Raw genomic sequence first — 23,950 nt, forward strand, 5'->3', positions numbered from 1 at the left:
AGTGAAGGTCTCAGACACGCTAGAGAAGGACTCTAACATGCTCTATGGGTTAACATCTGGACATCTTTTAAGCTCCAGATGTGGAATCTGAACTAATTTCAGGATTCATTTGATGTCTGTCAGCTGTAGGTTTTTATTTTCTGGCTGTTTTAGATGTTTTTAGATGTAATTTTATTATCAGCTTCATACTGTTCTGTTATTAACTAATACTTTATCAACTAAGGTATTAGTTGATAAAGATGTTTAGACATTCACAGCACTTCAAGGTTCAGGATAGATGTTGGTTAAATATTAAAAAGTAAACACTGACTTCACTGGCATTCATGTGGTGTCGGAGTAATTGGAACCCCTCAAGTTGAAAACAACAACTCGGAAAGTTTGGTACAGATGAAAAGTAAATGTTTGGTTGATGGCAAGAAACTTTTACTAATTCACATATTTCACATCAATTTTTTGCTCACATGTAACTTGTAATATGGTTTTAGGTTGTAACTGTGTTCATGTAAAGTTATGTTTTAGCATTAATGCTGATAACAAGTCAGCATTAGTGGTTTGGTTTAGTGGTTTTAGGGAATGTACTGGTGCAAGGTCAAAATACAACACATCTTCTTAGTAGTGTCCATGTTTCCACATTACAACCTAAAAGCTCATAAACACACTGAAGTGAAAGAATGACTTCATCCGAGGAGCACATGAACGCAGAAACAAAGGTGTCAGGTGTCAAAGTCATGTGACTTGTCGTGACAAATCACTCCCCCAGGACTTCCTCCTCCTGCTTATGACATTTCACCTCCTCTGAACTGTGAGTCCGAGGGATCAACAAAGTTTTCTCTTTTTTTATCTCCATTTATTCATGTGCTGCATTCATGGCTGCTGAGTCCTCTGAACCGTTACACACACACACACACACACACACACAGAAAGATAAAAAGTGTCCTTTCAGCAGAGTTGATCAGATAAGAACACATTACCAGATGGTGGCGCTAGATGAACTCTGCACTGTGTGTTTTATTAAACCTGCACAGCTGACGAGTATCATCAGGTTCAACAGCTCAGCTTCAGGTAAACAACTAAACAGGAAGTCTGGTTATAAACATAAATGAATATATAACATGAATCCAGCTCATCTGCATTATGAACAAAGTCTTTATCAAAACAGGAAACATGTTAAAAAGTATAGATATTTAATAATGAAAAATTAAATGTCAACAAATACACATACAGGAGAAAAGAAATAAACCTGAGATACAAATACAAGAATCTGACAGAGTGAGAAACTCAAACATCTGATACAAGACAAATAATCATCAATTTAATGTGAAAAGTGTTATTTTACTTTTATTTTATTTTGAAATTAAATGGACGTCATTATTAATTACAATCACAGCTTCTGATACAGTTATGTTTTCTAATGCTGAAGCTTGTAAAACAGAATAGAACATTTTGACCGGGGTGACCATCACATAGTGAACCTTAATGAATGACAGCTGATCAAAATGTGTAAATACAGATGTTCAAATCACCACATTGCTTCAATCTATGCACAGAGAAATCATATCTGAGTTTATAAACTCATGTTAGCATCAATTGTAATGTTTGTAGTCAGACCAGGTTGTTGTTTTTACATTTCATAACACAGCATTAAACTACAGGTTCCATACTGACCATCCACAACATCTAAAGATGATGTTACAACCTACAACAGCTCTAACATGCAGCTACCAGTCTATTCAGTCTTCTACTCCATGTACATTAGGTTTTCCATTTCCACCAATCACAGTCTCTGGGAAGCAGTGGTTATTTAAACATGTCTATATTCAATCATTGATTATGTTCAGGATAGTCTACACATTTATATGAGCTGTTTCCTTGTAGTGCAGTAAATATATTATATGTTACAAGTTCAGAATGAAGCTCTGGGTACAAACTGATGCAACACATTTATTCACAGGGGTTAACTGTGAATAAATGTGTTGTGCAAAACTGTGCAAAACATATTTTAAATAGTTGTCAGCATGTTATTCATATCATTGTGGTGTTAACTCAGCTTGCATCAGCTCTATTATCTCTGAACTGTGAATTTTAATAACTTTAGTTTACAGTCCTGCTTTAGAGTTCTCAATGAACTTCACTTACTTCAAACATCCCATAAACAACACTACAAATACCTACATCTGCACCTGAACATTTCCTACATAATGAAAGAACTGATCTTTCAGTTCAGAACATGTTGCTGCTGTAAAAGCTTCAGGACACAAAGATTCAAGAGTTCAGAGATCTGAGACCTTTCAGCCCTGCTGGGGGACAGGTGCTCCAGGATGTTGTCTATGTTGTTTATAAATCACAAAACCAACAATAACAGCAACAACAAGCACAGCAACAACAGACAGACCAACTGTTAGTCCATGATTTCGTTCCTCCTTCTTTCCTTCATCCTTGTGTCCTTCAGTCTGACCTGCAGAGCAGAAACAGGTGTGAGGTATCAGCTGTCAGGTAGATGATGTTTCACCTCTACAAACTCTACAAACTCACCTGAGTCAGTAACTTTCAGGTAGATGGTGTTGATGAGCTCAAATCCTTTGCTGCCATTTGAAACACGACACTCGTATGTTCCAGTGTCGTTGATGATGACGTTCATCAGAATCACAGAAACGTTTCCGTCCTTCATCTCTCGATCTCTCAGCTGCACTCGACCACGAAAAGATGGATGCTGGTATTTTTCATATAGTCGGTTCTCTCTGAAGAAGAAGACGTAATCATCTGTCTTCAGGTCAGGTCTGCTCCACATTAACAGTGTGATGGCTTCACCTCTGGGACTCTGACACTGAAGAGTGACATCATCTCCAGGCTTTACTGTTATCTCTGAAAGATTTCAACAAAAACAGAAAATTCACAGAAAAGCAGGAAATAAAAGTTAGTAATACAACTCTCTGTCTTGTGTATTTATATATATATATGTGTGTGTGTGTGTGTGTGTGTTAAGAAAAACTTTACTTAATAGGATAACTTTCATATAATAATGATGTAATAATAATAATTGAAATGATTTAAAATGCTGGATGCAGCACAGGGAGAGGTTTCCAAATATCTGCTGCTCTCTAAAACAGTCGAGTTTAACAAAGTGGCTTAAAGGAGGAAAAGCTGCTCCAAGAATCTGAGACACAAGTACCATCTAAAACTGATCAATAACTGATATCTATCAATGATATGATGGAGAGATGGGGTTGGGAGCAATTTGTAACACAACGGCTAGAGTTTAATATAAAACATGAACAACCACTGCTATTAATATATACAGTATGTACATGTATATACTTATATTTTTAATTAAGTTACTATCAACAATAAATTGAAAAATCATTACTGTTTATATTTTATGACATAAATATTGTTTAAAATAGAATTTAGACAGCCTTCTCATTCCAAAAGAGCATTTTCATTTTTCAGCATGATCACCATGACAACCGCTGTGTGACATCACCGACAACACCTATTTTTATACATATTTAGCAGTAACACAATAACAGTGGATGTAATTATCTGTGTTCATGATGTCACCTGCACAGCTGCTCACACTGTTAAAGATACTCAACTGATATTTATTCTGAGCTTTAACAGTTAACTGACAGAAACAAATCTTCATCAGAGCCTTGATAGAACCAGAGATGCACCGACACTGATATCAGATATCAGATATCGGTCCCATACTGACTCAAATAACTGGATCAGGTATTGTTGACAATAGACCAATCTGGTATCAGATACCATTATTTTAATAAATAACAATTCAGTTAATTTATATCTATGTATTTATTTGTTACATTTTGTTTTACAAAGTTAGGAAAGTTATGTTTAAGTCAAGTCAGATGTTGCCTTAAACATAAAGAATGATTCCAGTCTCTTCCACACAGTGATGCATACAGCTTATTGATTAAACACTGGTATCAGGTCAGTGATCGGTATCGGCCGATACCCAAAGTCCAGATATTGGTATCAGGAATGAACAACATACTGACAGCCCCTCTAATATTATACTGATGGATAAAGTCATGAATGAGAAATATAATATAATGTAGTAAGAATGTAAAACATGAAATGTTACAGTGACGTTAATGTAAAATAAGTTTACTGTCTGAATATATGATGCAGGACTTGAAGGTAAAAAGTAACTGAGCTATATATTTAATCATAATTAACTTGTTTATTGCGTATTTTGAATGATTGAGTATCTCTGCTTGTTGGTTCAGTTTTGCAGGTTCTTTGCTTTCATTTTTCACACAGTTGTTGAACAATACGTCATATTTCCTGCTGCTTTCATGACACGGAACAGAATCATAACCAATAACTAAAGGAAGTCATGTGATCCTGTTCAATGCTGTATTCTGTAATGTGTTTCCTGTCTGTCCTGCAGAGGGATCCTCCTCTGTTGGAATTTTTCCTCATTTGAATGGAAGATCAGATAACAGAGGATGTTGTATTACTGTACTGACTGTAAAACCCTCTGAGACTGATCTGTGATTTGTGATATTGGACTGAACACAACTCAGAAACTAGTAACTATGGTAACAAACTGATCTGATATAAATAATCAATAAGGTTATTTAAGGGATGATAACTGGTCCTCACTTCAGTGACGATGCCAAATACCATCAAACCAAAAGAAGAGCAACAATAACCTGAAGACAGCAGCAGCCTAATGTTTGTCTGCGAGGAAATATGTGAATAATATTAAATCTAATATTGTTATGATCTTCATCTCCCGACATAAACCTCCATAATGACTCATTATATTCACTATGACACCAATGAGGAAATGGAACAGCGTGTCTATGCCGCCATCAGCCGCCATTAGCCTCTGAATGAGGGAGGAAACAGAGTCTGAAACCTGCCAGCGAACAGAATAAAAGTTGTTTTTCCAGCACAGTAACTTTAACCTTCAGCTTCTCACAACCTGAACCTGTAACAGTAACTGAACCACTTACAGAGTTTTCAGTTAGTAGTGAATCACACACAACTTACCTGCAGAGACAGTAAAGGACAGGAAACAAGCGAGGAGACACAAAGAGAAAGTCAACGTAGGCATTTCTTTCTTCTTCTTCTATAGTATTTGTTGGCTGTTAGTTTCCAGAATTGATGAAGTCCAGACCAGTTACGCTTGAAGAATATTCGACAGTTAGAAGTTGGTAAATGGACCTTGATTTCTGATTATTTTGTCATGTTACTACCAGTAGTTACAGTTGCCCCCTGACTTCCTTGACTTACTTCTGTTATCTTTGTGCGCATGAACTGTATGGTGAGAAAGCGTCATGACGTCACGTCTCCTCTGCTACGCGCTGTGACCAGAGGACTGATAGTAAAGATCAGAAACATTTCCATGTTTATGTCATAAAACAACTCAAGACAGTTGTATGATTACAGTGTTGACTGAATGAGGGTTAAGTTACTGAACACTGACAACAACATTGATCCTCGACTCCTCCTGTCCACATGATGAAGAGGGTAAGAGTCGAGATACTGAACCCCAAACTGGTAGCTTGTCCTGCTGTGAGGTATCATGTGTGTGTGAATGTGTGACTGAGCAGCAGGAAAAACACTGTTAAGAGCTTTGGATAAAAGTGTTATATAAGTGCATCCATTTACCAAAACACTGTGTCCATTACATTAGAGTGAAAAACGGAAAAACAAAATAATGCGCTGTATATTTGTTTATCCTGTTATCAAACAAGTTGGACGCAGCTTTGGACGGAGGGGGCAGCGACCTACCTTGTAACTCTGCAGCCGCTCAGTCAGCATGTCTGTCATCAGTCTTTCTGAAATAAATGAAGTGTGTTCCTGGAGTTTACTTTTCTAGAGACTAGACTAGACTAGACTAGAGACATCACAACCACTTTTTTAGGACAGGATGAGTTTTTACTTGTTCATGGCTGTAAGTGTAGTGTGTGTATATGTAAAATAGTGACATTTAGTAATATATTCACTATTGTACTTTGTGTAATTTAATTAAATCAGTCATGAAGAAGCTCTGATGACTTGTGGCCACTAGATGTTGCTGTAGGACATCAGTCTGACACATCAAAGAGTCTATTCATAAAACTACAAATTAGACATCCTTAAATAATCAAATTAGAGGCCTTTTAACAACAAATAATAATACAAATAACCCAGTATAACTTGGATTCAAAATAAACAAGATGCATATTATAGTGTTGAGAGTATTTAAAGAGGCAATGAAAAGGAAAATACATATTGTTTCAACTTTATGCTGATTTATATCTTGTGAGTATTACTATTAGTCCATTTTAATTTTTTTTCCAGCTGGGGGGTGTGTGTATGACAGTGTCTGTTGATTGACAGCAGGTGGGGGCGTGTCTGTGTCTGTTGATTGACAGCAGGTGGGGGCGTGTCGGTTTCTGTTGAAATCACACAGGAGAAGCCCACACAGCCGAGAAGGTTCCCCAGTGGAGTTCCTCTGACAGGGAAGTCCCTGCTCCTCCAGGGGAGCAGGACCGTGTCACGAGGGGCCATGTTCTTTCTTTCCTTCTTTGGATGGAGGTTAAAGGAGTTGAAACAGCCATGTAGGGGACAAGCTCTCATCAGGCCCAAGGGAACCACCACTGGTGCTGCTGCCGTCATCCACAACAGCTTTGCACTCATGAGGCGCCATAAATGGAAGTGACTCAAAGTGTTCACTTCACTGTCTGATGACACAATAGTTTTCTACTATCTATTACTTCTGTCACCTATGAAACAAAAAACACCTTCAAACACCCTCATATAAAAGCTGATAATCAAATAATAGAGCAGGTATAAACGGCACAAACAAATCATGATCGTTGTGAATAAAGATCAGGTTGAAAAAAACAACAACAAAACAATAAAACCATTAAAATGACACATTGAGTAATGGCAGTTTGCACAGTAATAATTCCTTCAGTACAACATCAGTCATGTTATATTCACTCTTCTGCTCTTCCTTCCTCTTTTTAACTCAAGAAATATTCTTTTTAATAATTTATTAATGCAGCCATTCCTCTGTGCCATTTTTCTTGGTCAATCGTAATCTACTGTTCATGAAACTCAACTCAACACTTCCTCTACATTTTTCATTTTAAAAGCCTCCCAATAAAGGGAAGGCTGTAAGACTTTTAATGTGAAAAATCAGCAGGAAGTTTTGAGTTTTATTTATGTTAGCTTAACGTTTGAGAGAAACAGCAAAGTGGAAAGACAGAAATAATGAATGAGTGAGACTGAGACTCAGCAGGATTATTACAGGATGTTCTCTGTTTATGTGGCCAGACTGTTTTTCTTACAGTATTTACAGGAGAGGCTTTAATGTGCACACGTACTGTAAATGTAGCCTGATGACTAACTGAAAGCCACTTTACTAATTAAAAAAATATGAGATATATCAAAAATACTGAAACCGAAAAGGCAAATAAATAATAACACAAAACATGTGGTTTAAACGCTTAATTGAGTCATAATGTGCCCACAGCTGACATTATGTGTTAAACTTGTTATTCATGTATCATGATGAAACCCGGAGGAGATATAAGACTTGTTTTTCAGGGTTACATACATATCGGCTCTACTGGAGCTGTCTGGTAACGGCTAAAAGAGAACGAAACCTTTTACAGTTTAGTTGTTCAGTTACAACCATAGCAGGTTAGCTAGCTAGCTAATAATGCATGCATATGCATACATTAAAACCAGCAACTTCACAGACTCTCTCACACCTTTCCCTCACTCACATTACTGCTCTCTAACATACAGATCAGTGGTTGAACTGATCAGGGATCAGATAAACACTACAACAACATGTTACACCTTCTGTGTGACTGCATGCATTTTACGAATTTTTAAGTAGTTAATTGTTCGGAAAAACCCAATTAGACAAAAATGTATTATTTTTGTATGTCTTAAATCATGTCTGGAGATCTTTAAACATTATATAAGTTACTCATACATCAATCTGATTTAATTACCATTTTGATTTAATTTCATTTATTTATGATTGTGCACCTAATGGGACAATAATAATAATAATAATAATAATAATAATAATAATAATAATAATAATAATAATAATATTTTAACAAATCAGCATAATAAAAGCAACTACAAATAACTGCAAAATATTATATCGGACAGTATCAAATAGTTTTAAATAAATATTCCAGCCTCTCTGAGTCTGAAACTGGAGCTAATGAATGAACACACTGTAACATAATGTATTAATGTAACATAATGTATTAACACCTGCGGGGGAGGGGCGAGTCAGGCAGTCAGTTGGTTCAGACTGTGCAGGAAAACTTTCTTCAACACCTCAGTACCATCATCATCATCATCACCATCATCTTCATCACCAGGGACAAGGCTGCGTCATTCATTCAATTTACGTTTTATAATCAGTCCACACAAGAACGTAGGCACATGATGAGCTGCCAAATATAACTTACGTTATGGTAAAGTGAGCTCTTAGTTTTTACAGTGTAGGTCAGCTTAGCTCTGTCCTGGGTTGTGTTTATGTGGTTCATTTTATCAGAAAGGCTGTCAGGAGATAAAAGCTAGAAACTGTGAACTCTCCTGGCTGGGTTCCTTAAACAGATGATTGGGACTGAGCCAAGAATCAATCTGTTCAAAACACATTGGTTCCTCTGCAGCAGTGATTTGGTATCACAAATGCCACATGTAATGGACAGTAACAGATCCACAGCTTTGCTGAAAACATTTGTGGCTTAAGTCCTGTTAGCCTATGGACCTTCCCTGATTGAATGTGTGGAAATCATTAGAGATGCTTTCTTCTGTCGGGTAAAGATCATGTATGCATCTCAGAGAGAACATCCTTTTTTTCAACATCTGGCTAGAATGTGTCAAATTTTCCCTCCATCTAAAATGCTTCTTTGAGGAATTTTTATCTTTACTGATTGATATTTAACAACTATCTGATTTACCCGATGACACATGAAGTGGTTAAATGTAAAAGTGGTGAAATGAACATCTTCTGGTCATGCTTCACTCACTGGCTGCAGCACTGAGACACATTTTTAGATGAAAACTAACACTATAACTGTACGACTAGGACTACTGTTGTTGACCATTGAGTGTTACTGTGTGATACTCAATAGACCATTATGTTTTCCTCAATATACAATGAATTTCTGCAGCCTCTCTGACTGTGAGTCCCAGCAGCTCTCAGATGTTTAAAGGACAGTTTGTCTCTCTGAGCTGTGAGGAGGACGACAGCTCTGCTGGAAGGACGCTGAGGAGGAACACAACCAAACAAACCAGAGCTGAGTGTGGAATTAAATGGGGAAGATCAGCTGGTTCCTCCTGTAACATCAGTGGCATCATCACACTGGACAGTGGAGTTTACTGGTGTGAGTCCAGAGAAGGAGCAACCAGTAACAGCATCAACATCACTGTCACTGGTAAGATCAGACTGTGGAGTTAGTGTTGATGAAGCTGAGTGTAAATGATGAAATGCTGTAGTTTGTCTCTGTGTTGAGGTGGATCAGTGATCCTGCAGAGTCCTGTCCTCCCTGTGATGGAGGGAGATGATGTCACTCTGCACTGTAAAACAAAGACCACCAACCTCCCAGCTGATTTCTATAAAGATGGCTCCCTCATCAGGACTGAGCCTGCAGGTCACATGACCATCCACCATGTTTCCAAGTCTGATGAAGGCCTCTACAAGTGTAACATCAGCAGTCATGGAGAGTCTCCACCCAGCTGGATCACTGTCACAGGTGAGGAAGTTAAAGACAAATCTTAAGACCTCATTGTGTTTCATTTATTGATGTTTGCAGGTTTCTGCACTGAAAGGGACAACAGTGATCATTCATAGTGAGAGAAAACATTTCTAACTCTACTAACACTAATTTAGTTAGTTGTTGTGAAATTTGTCAACTTTCAACCCAAAATTTAGAATGTGATCATTTTACCTAAACAAAGCTTAATGTCTAATAAACTGCACCAATCTCGGTAATCGTATTACTTTCTGAACAGTGAAATTAGTGAATGTGTTATCTGTTTTATAAATTTATACTTTTAATAATTATTTTTGTTTCATTTTAGAGAAACCCACCTCCACCTCTCCTCATCTCATTTCATTGTCTGTTCCATCTGTCTGTGGTCTGGTTGTACTAACGTTACTGTTTCTACTGGTGATACTGGTGTTACTGGTGAGACGATGTGTTCAGAGGAAACCTAAAGATCAGACACAGACTTCTGGATTTCATAGTAAATATTTAACTTTTCAGATTTTTTTTTTTTACTTAGAATTGTTTAGAACTTTTTGAAATCGTGTTTTACACCCATTAACTACAGTTCATGACGACATTTTATAATTTATTAATTTATCATTTCTGTTGATTTGCATGTTCAGTTTTCTTAAATTAAATGTCCATTAAGAATATTATATTGTAAATTATATTCTGATCATTTTGGTTCCTTCCAGCTGCTAATTTAGAAGTTGGAGAAGATGACATCACAGATGACATCACATACAGTGACATCAAAATATTGCATCACCAGCCACAGCCAATCAGACGGAGTAGAGGTAAACTTGTATCTTTGTGAGGACTCTTTGGATTTTGAGAGTAAACATTATGAAAAAGTGAATATAGGGACATTTTTGGAAAGTGAGGATGTTTAGAAACATGGGGTCAATGGGAACTCTGGGAAAGTGACACTGGAATGGGTACACATTTTTAGAAAGTCAGAATATTTTCAGGGGATGAGGACGGTATTATAGTACGGGGACGTTTTTATAAAGTTAGGACATTTTGAGAAAAAGTAAAAACACTAATATGTGAATTCTTGGATTGTGAAGAGATTTCTGGATAATTAAGACTTTTTGGGGGGGGAAGTGAGGATATTTTGCAGTTCTTGAAACATTTAAGACTTGATTTTAGTGTTTATGTTAGACTTGACTTTAGAAAGATATTGTTGGATTTGAGGACATTGCAAAATGTTGAGGACTAGGGGAATAATTATGTCAACATGTACAGAAGTACTAAAATGTAACTTATTTGATGCTCTTGAGTTTTAGTTGACATTTTATATTTATTTATACTATATTTCAGTCAAATTCTTATTTCTATTTTTAGATGTTACATGTTCATACATTGAACCTTGTACATTAACATAAACCTTTTAACATCACACTACATTTATATTAACATTTGATACTTTTTCATGACATATTTAAACAAAACATATTTAATCTTTTGTCTGTGGAGTTTCAGAGTGTAGTTTGGTCTGTTTTTGTTGATGACAGGGTGTGATGTGCTCACATGTGAAACTGTCTTTGTGGTGAATCAGTAACAGAAGCTAACAGATCTGTGGTCGTCCAGTTTCCTGTTTCTGATGAAGACAGTTTGTCCTGCACATGTCCTACATAGTTTGTAAATGTTCACTTTTGCATATATCTGAACACAGTATTTTACTTTTATGGATTTTACACAAACATTGTTATTGACATGTTTATGTAATGTGATTAATACTACATTAAGTGAACTTACTTCAGTGTTTTACCTTCAACTTTATCTCACTTTTTGTTGATGAATCCTTTTACTTTTCCAGCTTTGTGTGACACCAACATTTTTTACAATTTACAATTATAAATACATTATTACAGTTACACATGTTCATCTTGTGGTGAAGAACTCGTTTTAATAAAAGCTAGCAGTTCCGTGTTCCGTTTTCTGAACTTGCCACTTGTGTTGGTCTCTTTCACAGCAGCAGTGGTGTTAAGAAGAAAAAAAACCTCAAACCTAAATTGTTCTGTTAACACTTCTAAGACACTAAAACCTCTTTTTCAACTATAAACTGATGTTTGCTGTTATACTTTATTAATTTTATTTTGTCCTGTTATAATACTTTACAAAAATAATATCATAATTGATTGTAGTAGAGGCATAAATAATCTGAATACGACTTGTATAATGACTAGTACTGCAGTAGTAGTAGTAGATATTCTAACAATACTTATATGAGTATCAGTTGTGGTAATGTCAATAATGTATATTGTATGTATTTTATCTTCCAGAGAGTGATCCAGTTGCAGTTTACTCAGCAGTGAAAACAACAGAAGACGTCAGTTATGGACAAATAGTCATCAAATCTAACAGGACGAGAGGTACAGCTGCTCTTCTTTGCACAATGCTCCTAATGTGAGGTAGTCATGATGCGTACACGTAGTTAAAAATATGTATATCAGTGGCTTTAGCAGTTCCTGGTAGACACTTGGTCACATGTTCTAACTGTCATTGTTCTTGAGTGGGAAGCCATTGAGGGTTCAAGTCAGCATGCAAGAAAACTTTATATATACTTTTAAAAACAGAAGTTACAGAGTGCTGACAGAGTGCAGGATCCCTCACTGGCTTCCCACCACCATGAACACAGTCAATGATATTTGTTGGAACACACGAGCCGGAGAGACTGTTAACAGGAATCATTAAATCCTTCCCAATTCACTATATTGTGCACTACATTTCTGCCATTGACATGTTTATGTAATGTGATTAATACTACATTAAGTGAACTTACTTCAGTGTTATACACTGTTTTACCTTACACTTTATCTCACTTTTTGTTGATGAATCCTTTTACTTTTCCAGTTTTATGTGACACCAACATTTTTTACAATTTACAATTATAAATACATTTTTACAGTTACACATGTTCATCTTGTGGTGAAGAACTCGTTTTAATAAAAGCTAGCAGTTCCGTGTTCCGTTTTCTGAACTTGCCACTTGTGTTGGTCTCTTTCACAACAGCAGTGGTGTTAAGAAGAAAAAAAACCTCAAACCTAAATTGTTCTGTTAACACTTCTAAGACACTAAAACCTCTTTTTCAACTATAAACTGATGTTTGCTGTTATACTTTATTAATTTTATTTTGTCCTATTATAATACTTTACAAAAATAATATCATAATTGATTGTAGTAGAGGCATAAATAATCTGAATACGACTTGTATAATGACTAGTACTGCAGTAGTAGTAGTAGATATTCTAGCAGTACTTATATGAGTATCAGTTGTGGTAATGTCAATAATGTATATTGTATGTATTTTATCTTCCAGAGAGTGATCCAGCTGCGGTCAGTTCAACACTTATATTGTCATCAGTCTGAAATAACAAATAAATCACCATTAGGCACTGTCATATTGACCGCAACAGGTCATAATCACGGTTAAGCATGAATAAAGAAGTATATATATATACAGTACAGACCAAAAATTTGGACACACCTTCTCATTCAATGAGTTTCCTTCCTTTTCATGACTATTGACATTGTAGATTCACACTGAAGGCATCAAAACTATGAATTAACACATGTGGAAATATGTACTTAACAAAAAAGTGTAAAACAACTGAAAATACGCCTTATATTCTAGTTTCTTCAAAGTAGCCACCTTTTGCTCTGATTACTGCTTTGCACACACTCTGCATTCTCTTGATGAGCTTCAAGAGGTAGTCACCTGAAATGGTTTTCACTTCACAGGTGTGCCCTGTCAGGTTTAATAAGTGGGATTTCTTGCCTTATAAATGGGGTTGGGACCATCAGTTGTGTTGTGCAGAAGTCAGGTGGATACACAGCTCATAGTCCTACTGAACAGTATTAGCATCGTAACAACACCGGAAGTATCGCTTGTCACGCTGGACACATGTAAATATGTATTTAAACTTACAAGGTGTAAACATTACAACAGAATAACAGACATTTACTTCTCGTCATTGACTCAATACTGGGAATACCACTGGACCACACAGGCAAAATAAGGATGCTCAAAAAACTTATGGGTCGTCACAGGTGAGTGAACTTAACCACAACACGATACACCTTTAACATTAGCACTCGCTCTTTTCACCCACACACACAATGGCAAATGCTAGCGCAGTAAATACACGTCATCTCCTACGGCCTGATAATGTGAGTATTAAAGTGATAAGCACCCATAAATGTCCAAGCCTTTTATATAATAGTCAAATAGTCAAAAATATTGACTGGGAATGTGCAAATATTCACAGTATAAACAGTATATGTAATGTGCAAGTGTAACAATACAAAGAATACAAATGATTGCGTTAATGTAACGCGCCATGTTAGATGTGATGGGCCAACTGTAGTCAGCAAGAAACTGTTCTTCTGGCAAGATCTCCGTCATTATACAGCAGACATCCAGCAGGGGGACATGATGGTGTTTAAGTTTTAGTCCCTCGTCATGCACATTATCTTTATGAGGCACATCAGTGATCAGAGTTTGATTTATTACAGCTGAAGTAGTTGGTTCTGACAGAAACATCACTGTCACAAAGCTGCATTTTCCTCAGTGTAAAAAAATGTGACATTGTGGGGATATCAGGGTTTATGGGGACCGCAGGTGTTCTCTGCATCCTGCAGACTAACAAATGAAATGAGGATCATCTAAAGGATCTTTTAATGATTTTATTGTCTGTCAGGAGTGATTTCCTGAGTTACTCCTTCTCCTAAAACTACGACCAAAGATGTATTAGTTTTTGTCCAGTGAGGAGAGGTTTCCTGCTTTGAGAAGCTTCATGAATTCAGGCCCAGAGTTCACATCTCATCACAGACCTGCAGTGAAACTTTGTCTTTACGTGAACTGTCACCAAGATCTTCCCCTGACCTCAACCAACTGTAGTTACCATCAGTAGATGTTGTACAAAAGTTGTTTTTTCTACAGCTGTATCTCATATTGTTTTATCTGTTTGTGTTCAGCATGTCCACCAGAGCCAGAGGTTGTCTACTCTTCACTGAGGAAGACCTCCACACCTTCACACCAGTACAACCACTGACGTCCAAGTTTTAAACAGCAACACGTCTTCAATAATGTATCTCATATAAAGGAATAATCTTAATTGTTTTGTGTTTAATGTCTTCATTAACTGTTACTTATATATATAATATATAATATATATATTTGGAGCGTGCTGTTGTTGCTGCAGCATTAACTTGTTTGCAAGAACAATAAACTTTGGTCTTGTTTGTTGTTTTCTTTGTGTGGTTCTGTGGGTTTCACAAAGCTGTCAGATGGAAAATTTGACTTGTTCTCACACACACACCTCTGACTATCTGTGTGTTTGTAGCTCTGCAGCGCTGATAACAAACATATAAAAACTGCAACCGCAATCTATAAACAGCAGAAACACCTTTCAGTGACTGGAAACTCTGCACACACACACCTGCAGCACAGAATGTGTGAAGTTTAGATTCTTTACTCAGTGAAACATGAAGAAAATTCAGTCTGTAAAACGTCTCCTGGTTTAAACATCACACATCATGTAGTTCATCTTAAACTCTTTAAACAATGAATCTGTTCTATTGTTGATGTGACGCTTTGTAACATCAAACTGTTGTGAATCTATTGGGTTATCTGGATAACTTAAAAAAGCTTCCCTGTGGAGGTTTTGACCACTAGAAGTGCTAGTGAGCAGTGTTTTCACTGGAGGGTCCCTGTTGTGTTTGTATAGTGTGTTGGGCCTCAAACCATGAGGTCACACGAAGAAGGCCTACATGTAACCTGTGAGGCCTGACCACGAGGTGCTTTATTCCTTTGTTTTCCCCGAGACAAACGAATAGCGCCAAAAATGCTGCTTAGACAATGGGAGTCCATTGCAAACTCCATTTCCAAGGATGCTTTGCGATTTTCACACCTCAGCAGGGAGCAGTCAACATACAGTCTCATTGGTGGAGACGCTCCTGCACAGCGGAGCGTCCTGATGACGCAGCCATGACATCACCGCCCCTTTAAAAACTGAACATGCCCTGAAGCACACGCCTTTCCCATGTCACTGAGCTAGGGGTAACTCCTGTTCCTCTGTGAGTCAGCTGGCTAAAGGGGGTACCCCATGCACGTGTTTTCCCCTCATCGAAGACTCTCCTTGCCGGACGAGACGAGACTTCGCCCGTGTTCACCCGAACACATTACCGGATCCGACAGAGACCGCTGCTGCAACCAGCGTCCTCAATTTCCTCGAGACGGAAGAAACGCTTCTTCACCGAGTCAACTCTGCTGTTCTCTCCGCCACTGCCGAGAGCCAGCTGCCGTGTTTTTCACCGACAATGCGAGAACGGCCACTGTCTGCATCCGAGCCCAGGACAAAGCCAGACATAACGACGGATTACACACAAACCCAGCTCGCTTTCTGAAGCGACCAAGTAAGAGGCATAAGTCTGGGCAGAGGCAGTGTTAATTGTATGTTTCTATCAGCATCAGTTGCTGTTGCTTAGCATTTAGCTCTTAGCTTTATTGCTATTGTTTTGTTGTGCTGTTGACGGACCGCCGCGTCCATTTTTCTCTGTTTACTCTTAGCAGTATTTTAAGTTTGCTGCCTGTTTAGTTGTGTTCACCACGCTAGACTGTTTTGTGTTTGTCCCGCTCGGGACTACTGCTGTGTTTGTGTCATCGTGAGTCAGGAAGTAAGTTGCTTTGTCGGTCAGAAACCAGACAACGTGCATTACAGACTGCCATCCGTACGCGCACTGTCTGTGGACAAAGCCGCTTGTCTCACAATCGCTCTCTCTCCTTCTTCCCTTTCTCTTCTAACTAACACATACACGCGTGCGCGCACACACATACACACACCGACATCTTTTTGCGCATCTGATGGTCAGATAATGGCGGACAAAGCTTCGTTTTGTCTTTCCTTATCCGCCATCAGACACGTGTGTTTTTCACAGAAGTGAGTGAGTGCGAGACGCCGACCGCCAGGCCGTCTTGCTTCTGTCTAACAAGACACCGCCACATTTCTGCCATCCGGTTCTCGCGCGACGTGACTTCCTTTCACAGTCACGTCCGCGTCGCAGACCGGCAACGTCATCACGTCAGGCCCCGTCGCCATCTTGTCACGCACGCACGCACACAAACACACACATGCATTCCCCTGCATGTGACCAACCCTGTACATAGCTGTTTGTGTTTGTTTGGTAGGATTAGATTTTAGGATAGTTGTTTATTGACTGAAGCATTTGTTAACTTTGTTAATTTTTCTAAGTTTAATAAACACTGTTATATCTTTAAAGAGAAGTTCTTCTGTCATTATTGTGTGTAATATTGTGAAAAGTGGCTGATTGAGGGAGTCAGAGCTCGAATTCACCCTTCTTTGTTCACCCTTGAATGTTGATATCTCTCAGATATTAACATTCTAGGTGAACTCCCATTTATGAAACTACCTTGTTTGGTTATTGGTCCCGGTTTCCGGGTGGTGCCCCGTATTTGTTAATTCAAATTAATAATTCTATTAATTGTCATAATTAGTTAATTATCCTTGATAATTGATCATTATTGCAAATAATCAACTGTGTTCCTCACAGATCCAACAGTTGGTGCCTGAATTATTGATTAAGGTTAACAATATCTTATTTTCATAATTCATAATTATCTATGATAATTATGAATTATTGCTAATAACCAAACGCACTACTGCCCGTCCCAACAAGTGCGAGTGACATGATACACAATCCTGCTGATGATTTCACATTATTCCACTGATACATGTGGCTGTAACACACCAAGAAACTCAGAAATACATCATCAAAGGCAGGAGGGAAGAAGAATGCAATCTTGTTTTTGTCTGCAGCTACTATAACAGTCTATTTATGTATTATGTATATTTATTTATTTCCTTGTCTGCAGACACTGTAGATATAAACACTCAGCAAGCACTTTATTAGGAACACCTGTGTAATCTAATGAAATCTAATTCAGTCGTTGAAATTGTCAGAAAGGTGAAAATTCTACTTTATGTTTATTATTGAGGTCATAGTGGGGGGTGTTGGTGTACTGGAGTGTATTATATTGAAAAGTTTTATTATATTGAAAATATTTTGTCCCCCCCATTAACATACACGAGGGGGGCAAAATATTAGGGACAAAAACTGTAAGCGTATAAGCTTTGTAAAGTATAATTAGTAGCAGAGCTGTTGTATTGGATTGCAGTAGATTGCACAGGTGTTCCTAATAAACTGATCGGTGAGTGTAGATGTACAGTAAATGAGTGCAGGTACATGTGTAGATTACTTTGAGTGCTTTGATGTCACACTAGATGAACACACTCATCATGATGTTTTCAACCTGCAGCACATGAAGAAAAATGTAAATGTTATCAAACTGGAACTCAACAACAACAACAACAACAAATCCTCTTAAATAAGACGGGAAAGGTGTCGACTGAAGCCAAAGCTCCTTAGATTAGATTCAATTTGTCATTGAAGAAAGCACAAGCACTTAACAATGTACTAATAATGAACAGTTATGATGCCGACCCTTCTATATTCACCACGTCATACTCATTCAAAGGAAATAAACCAATAACTGGAATAATCTTTAAATGAAAGATAAAATGTAATTAGACCACATTCTTGTGCTTAGTCAATATATTATTTTTGATCATTTTCTTAAACATAATGATTGTTTTACATATTTTTAATTCACCCTTGTTTGTTCCATAAATTCACCTCTTTATCAGAAATTCATCTGTTTATTAAATGTACTCTGAACACACAGCTTCTTTTAGATGATATCGACTCTCTTCAAACATGTTTTGTACGTAGGACATGTGACTGTGCAGTGTTTCACAATCTAAATCATTACATTTTCATAATTATACAGCAGTAGCAGTTAGAGATGTTCATTTGTATTTCAACTATATTATCACTTTCTCCCTTTTTCACGTTTTTCTATGTTGCCAACACACAACTGCATCAGACTTTAAGAATAACCAGAGTTGTTATCAATGAACTGAACCACACACCTGCTTTTAACAGTAACTGTGGTGCAGACTATATTGCAGTCAGGCTTACATGCAAATACATGCTCTATGTTTCCATCTAGTGGTTGGAGTACTGACAGTTTTACCCAGAGGCAATACTTGCTGGAGGTTGTGACCTTTCAAGAGAAGCGTGAACCATCCAAATGGACCAATGGTTTCTTGAGACATTGATGCTTATTAGCTGAAATCATTACTCACATTACATTTGAGATCATTACAAATAGCTAATTTGGAGATTCCGTCTAAATATGTCTCCACTAAAAGAATCCTGCTGGAAAACAGTTTCTGAACTGAGTCATTGATCTGCTGTTTTTCCTTATTGTGAGATTTATACAATATCAATATCATCAAATTTAAACATCTGTCATTTAAGAAACATGAGATTTGAGGGTTCTCATTAAGTGCATCTGTTGATAATTCTGACGTCTGTCTTCTGTAGAATGAAAATGTGATTAATATACATTTGAAGCTCTACACAGGAAGTGATGAATGGATCAATAACTGAGCAGCACAGAATATACAATACAGTTCTCATTATTTATGTGGTTTTCAGCACAGCACATTTCAAAACTATTCTTTATTTCTACTTTATTATGATATCACAGCACTTTTTTTCAGCACAGTAACACACTGTGTGTCCTGTGATGGAGTGAGGAAGAAAACAGCTCCTCCATCCTCACATCTCTGTGATATCTTTAATGAGAGGAGTGAAGACTCGCGTTCAAAACAACACTCAGCAGCGCCACCTGCAGGCCGACATAATATATTACACAATAGATAATAATCACAGTGTTTCTCAGCAATGAAGAGCTGCATGTAACACAATGTGAGAAGCAGGAATTAGAGAGTAAGAGGAAGAATTCAGAGTCTTTATATTGCAGGAAATATGCTGTTCTTAAATGTGCTTGTTGTTTTGGTTGTTTTAGCGCCCCCCAGAGGACAGAGGCTGAAACAGATCATGAGCAGGATAAATATATATATATATGTACACACACACACACACACACACACATATATATATATACACATATATATATATATATATATATATATATATATATATATATATACATACATACACACACACACACACACACACACACACACACACACATATATATATATATATATATGTGTGTGTGTGTGTGTGTATATATATATATGTATATGTGTATGTATATATGTATGTATATGTATATATATATATACATACATATATGTAAAGTCAGTTCAGAAGCTCTTCCCAACCTCCCCGTCTAGATCTGTCCATCCTGTACAGATTAAAACCGTATACATCAGAATCACTGATAGTTTTCTTTAACCAGGTTTCAGTTAATAATGAGATATCAGGTTCACCCAGTAAATCCCAAACTCCTTCAAGTCTTTGGACAAAAAGTTTGTCTTTGGAGGAATCAGGCTGAGGATGATGTAAGTCTAGTCTCCATTCCTCACATCCTCTTTCAACATCGGTCAGGTTCGACACATTACGTTGTTTTCTAAATCTACTGGAGCTCTGACTTTTTAATATGTGGTTGCCACGTCCATGAGAAGTGAAACCATCTTGGTTTGGAAACTTTAGCCCCATGGATGTGGACGTCTGACTCTGATGCTGCAGGAGGGATGTAAGAATCATTTGAACCAAAACCACAAAGCAGAAGCTGAACCACATTCATAGTCATCAATGATGTGTCTGTCCACAGCTGATGAGGATTATAGTCAGAAAGAATAGTGTTGAGTTCAGTTTAGTCTGATAGAAACACAGTCAGTCATCTGAACTCTCATTTAATTAATATAAAACATCTACAATGTTTCCAGAAATAAAAACAAGTGAATAAAATGAACTGCAGCTTGTTGTCATATAAGTCAGAGTTTCAACATTTGATTTGACTTTAAAGGAGAAGAACTGAAACCACTTTCAGACTCAGCATCCGACTGGTTTTGAGTTATTGAGGTTCAAAGTTTTGACATCTTCATGATCAAAACTGATATACAGAACAGTTCACTTTTATTTGTTGAAATAACAAACACCCTTAATGTCCTCTGAATATAATGTATAATATCACACTTTTACATTTTTAAGTTTTCAGACAGAACCTTCTGACTCTGAGAACTCACTGTTTGATTTTGTAGAAAAAAGTAGATTTATTTTATTTTAACACACAAAATCAATATATGAACTACTGAAGGTTATGATTTAAAATATCTGGGCAAAGACAACAATTTAGCTGTATGTTTTAAATTTAGACATAACTACATTTGTTTTTCACTGACAGATTTGAACTGATAATACAGTTAATCAAGTTTCACCAACAACAAAATTCAATTAGACAATTAGAAAAAAAAAACATTTAAAAATGTTTCTTCATTCATTTGTTGATATTTTCTCTCCTTTCTCTGTTTTGTTGTTTTTTGCTGCTGTCTGTTATTCTTCATTTCAGAACCTTTCTTGTCTTTTCTGCTCCCAGATTTACAGAACGTTTCTCTGTCGTCATGTGTCTGATAGACATAATATATACACAACAACAACAACAACAACAACAACAACAACAATAATAATATAAAACATGAACATGAGCAGAAAATACAAGAAAACAATAATATTATTATTATATATTATACCCTCATTGATGATTATTCAAGCGTATTGATTATATATATTTTATATTTTGTACATTAACATGTAACTTCAACATTTACAGACTTGTTAGACACATTTATTAACAGCAACTTCAGTGTCTAATGTTCTTTAATTCATGAGGTTTTGCTGTTAAACACTTTACTTAAGTGTTGAACTTTACTCTGATGTTTAATATAAAGAATATATATATTAAACTTACTTCATTATAGTTTTTTCTTTAGCTTTATCTCCAATATAACTGAATAGGTCCTCCTTCCATTTGTTGTTATATGAAATATCAGACATGAGTTGCAGTAGCAGCTGCAGTGCACTCAGCAGACATCATTTATGGACAAATATTAATCAGAACTGAGTGAATTTGCTGCAGTGTGGGAATTTGATGAATACGATGTATTTATTCACTATTTGATTGACAGAAGTGGTGCGTTTGGCTTGGACTTGGATTCCAGTGAACACAGTGGGCTTGTGGGCTGGTCTGTGTTCAAAGTCACTCCCTGATTCACTCATTCACCACTCAGTACATAACATGCACTCAGTAGTTTATAGTTTGCAGTGAACTGAGACTGAGACAGTCATTAATAACTGTTGAAATTGTCACATTAAAATCAACATTTGCATTTCAGTGTTGTCCAGCAGAGTGCAGCATACACCTTCTAGTTTTCATGAGGAGCTGCAGGGAGCTTTGTCTTTTTTTTGAGAGGCAGATGCATCATCAAGGCCAAAATAAAAAATATATAATCAGAGCTTATAGGTGCTGAGACCATGCCCCTAGGAACAGCGAAATGACTCAAAGTCTAAAGGAGCCACATGATTAAATTATTTAATCTCATTCAAGTAATCAAGGAGCCAACTGGAAGTCTGCCAGCTCGGCCAGTGAAGGTCTCAGACACACTGGAGAAGGACTCTAACATGCTCTATGGGTTAACATCTAATCGTTGATTTGAGAAAGGACCAACTCCTAAGTACCGTTTAACCTTTGATTTCAAATTGTATCATTAAAAGCTTGTACAAGGACCTTTTCTGTTTGAAAAATCACAGTCAGCCAGCGCTGTTACTCTGCAACCAATCGCCCAGAAAAGGATAAGGAAATTTTACAACACACAGTATAAGAAGACACAGAATGAATATGATTGGTTACTATAGTTGGGGAGGGGCCGTGGTTTAGACTTAGCTCTCCCTTCGTTGGTGCACAGGCTGGTCCCAGCCTCTTGGCACACGATTCCTCCAATCAGGTTGAGACAGTGTGAGGAAGAAGATTACACATCTGGATAGGCAAGCAACACCTGGGTTCAGCTCCCAGCCTCTATGCCAAATGTATGTTCTGCTGATTTCTCCTTGATTGATCCTGCCTGAATGTGAATGTCCTTCTCTTCAATGCTTTCCATTGTGTCAACTCTTCACACCATGGAGTTAATGACCTGCATACCTTCACGTGACATACAACTCCATGATATTAGCACATCAGCATTATGTGTAACCCTTCTAGATGATTAATTACAAAGGTAGAAGATAGAAAAACAAGGTAATTGTAAAATTATCTAAATGTAATGTAAATCATCTAATTGTAAAATCTATCAAAAAAGTATCAATATAAAACATCTAATTACAAAACCTAACATTTCATCCTGACAGTTTTCACCTGAAACTTTATAACTTTTCCTAAATTGAGACAGAATATATACAAAAGTGGAAATATTTCAACTGTTACACATCTTTGCACATTAAACACACAGTTAAATTTAACCTTTATTTATTCAAAGATGTTGATGATGATGATGTGATAGAGAAAAAAGAGAAACATGCTGCAGTCACATCATTATCAACTTAAGTATTAGTTGATAATGATGTTTAGACATTCACAGCACTTCAAGGTTCACGAAAGATGTTGGTTAAATATTAAAAAGTCAACACTGACTCCAGATGACCCGTCGACTTTTTCAATATTTAACCCAAACCACTGTTTTCCCTGAAACAGCAGGACATATGTGGCATTCATGTGGTGTCGGAGTAATCGGAAGAATGAGTTTCCGACCTCAGGTTGAAACAACAACTCGGAAAGTTTGGTACACAACTTGCTGAAAGTTTGTCTACGCAGAAACATGAAGGATGAAAGTAAATGTTTGGTTGATGGCAAGAAACTTTTACTAATTCACATATTTCACATTTCACATCAATTTTTTGCTCACGTGTAACTTGTAATATGGTTTTAGGTTGTAACTGTGTCCATGTTAAGTTATGTTTTAGCATTAACACTGATAACAAGTCAGCATTAGTGGTTTGGTTTAGTGGTTTTAGGGAATGTACTGGTGCAGCAACAAATCTGGGACAAAATTCAACACATCTCTTTAGTAACGTCCATGTTGTTTCCATATTACGACTTAAAAGCTCATAAACACACTGAAGCGAAAGAACGACTTTCCAACACTTCATCATCCGAGGAGCACATGAACACAGCAACAAAGGTGTCAGGTGTCAAAGTCATGTGACTTGTTGTGACAAATCACTCCCCCAGG

General features: G+C 37.0%; 2 protein-coding genes across 2 annotated transcripts; one reads left to right on the plus strand and one right to left on the minus strand.

Annotated features, from left to right (window-relative positions):
* Positions 1-1,167: 1,167 nt before the first annotated feature.
* Positions 1,168-5,275, minus strand: LOC137174897 (programmed cell death 1 ligand 1-like). Its single transcript, XM_067580422.1, has 3 exons — positions 5,020-5,275; positions 2,533-2,862; positions 1,168-2,455 (listed from the first exon to the last, which is right to left on the minus strand). Exons 1-3 carry the CDS (start codon positions 5,081-5,083, stop codon positions 2,289-2,291), a joined length of 561 nt encoding a protein of 186 aa, XP_067436523.1. The 5' UTR covers positions 5,084-5,275; the 3' UTR covers positions 1,168-2,288.
* A 2,023-nt stretch (positions 5,276-7,298) lies between these two features.
* Positions 7,299-14,976, plus strand: LOC137174890 (low affinity immunoglobulin gamma Fc region receptor II-like). The gene is made up of 6 exons (XM_067580413.1): positions 7,299-9,431; positions 9,510-9,749; positions 10,078-10,242; positions 10,460-10,561; positions 12,053-12,142; positions 14,748-14,976. The coding sequence occupies exons 1-6, from the start codon at positions 9,200-9,202 to the stop codon at positions 14,822-14,824; spliced, it is 906 nt and encodes a 301-aa protein (XP_067436514.1). The 5' UTR covers positions 7,299-9,199; the 3' UTR covers positions 14,825-14,976.
* Positions 14,977-23,950: the final 8,974 nt, after the last annotated feature.

The sequence above is a fragment of the Thunnus thynnus genome, chromosome 22 (assembly GCF_963924715.1).
Source record: "Thunnus thynnus chromosome 22, fThuThy2.1, whole genome shotgun sequence".
Taxonomy (NCBI): domain Eukaryota; kingdom Metazoa; phylum Chordata; class Actinopteri; order Scombriformes; family Scombridae; genus Thunnus; species Thunnus thynnus.

Bases quoted from the DNA above. Each gene is read 5' to 3' on its own strand.
- LOC137174897 (XM_067580422.1), bottom strand. From the start codon at position 5,083: ATGCCTACGTTGACTTTCTCTTTGTGTCTCCTCGCTTGTTTCCTGTCC. The intron at 2,863-5,019 runs GTAAGTTGTGTG...GAAATCTTTCAG, and splicing joins GTCCTTTACTGTCTCTGCAG to AGATAACAGTAAAGCCTGGA. The intron at 2,456-2,532 runs GTGAGTTTGTAG...TCTGCTCTGCAG, and splicing joins CCTGAAAGTTACTGACTCAG to GTCAGACTGAAGGACACAAG.
- LOC137174890 (XM_067580413.1), top strand. From the start codon at position 9,200: ATGTTTAAAGGACAGTTTGTCTCTCTGAGCTGTGAGGAGGACGACAGC. The intron at 9,750-10,077 runs GTGAGGAAGTTA...GTTTCATTTTAG, and splicing joins CAGCTGGATCACTGTCACAG to AGAAACCCACCTCCACCTCT. The intron at 12,143-14,747 runs GTACAGCTGCTC...GTTTGTGTTCAG, and splicing joins CAAATCTAACAGGACGAGAG to CATGTCCACCAGAGCCAGAG.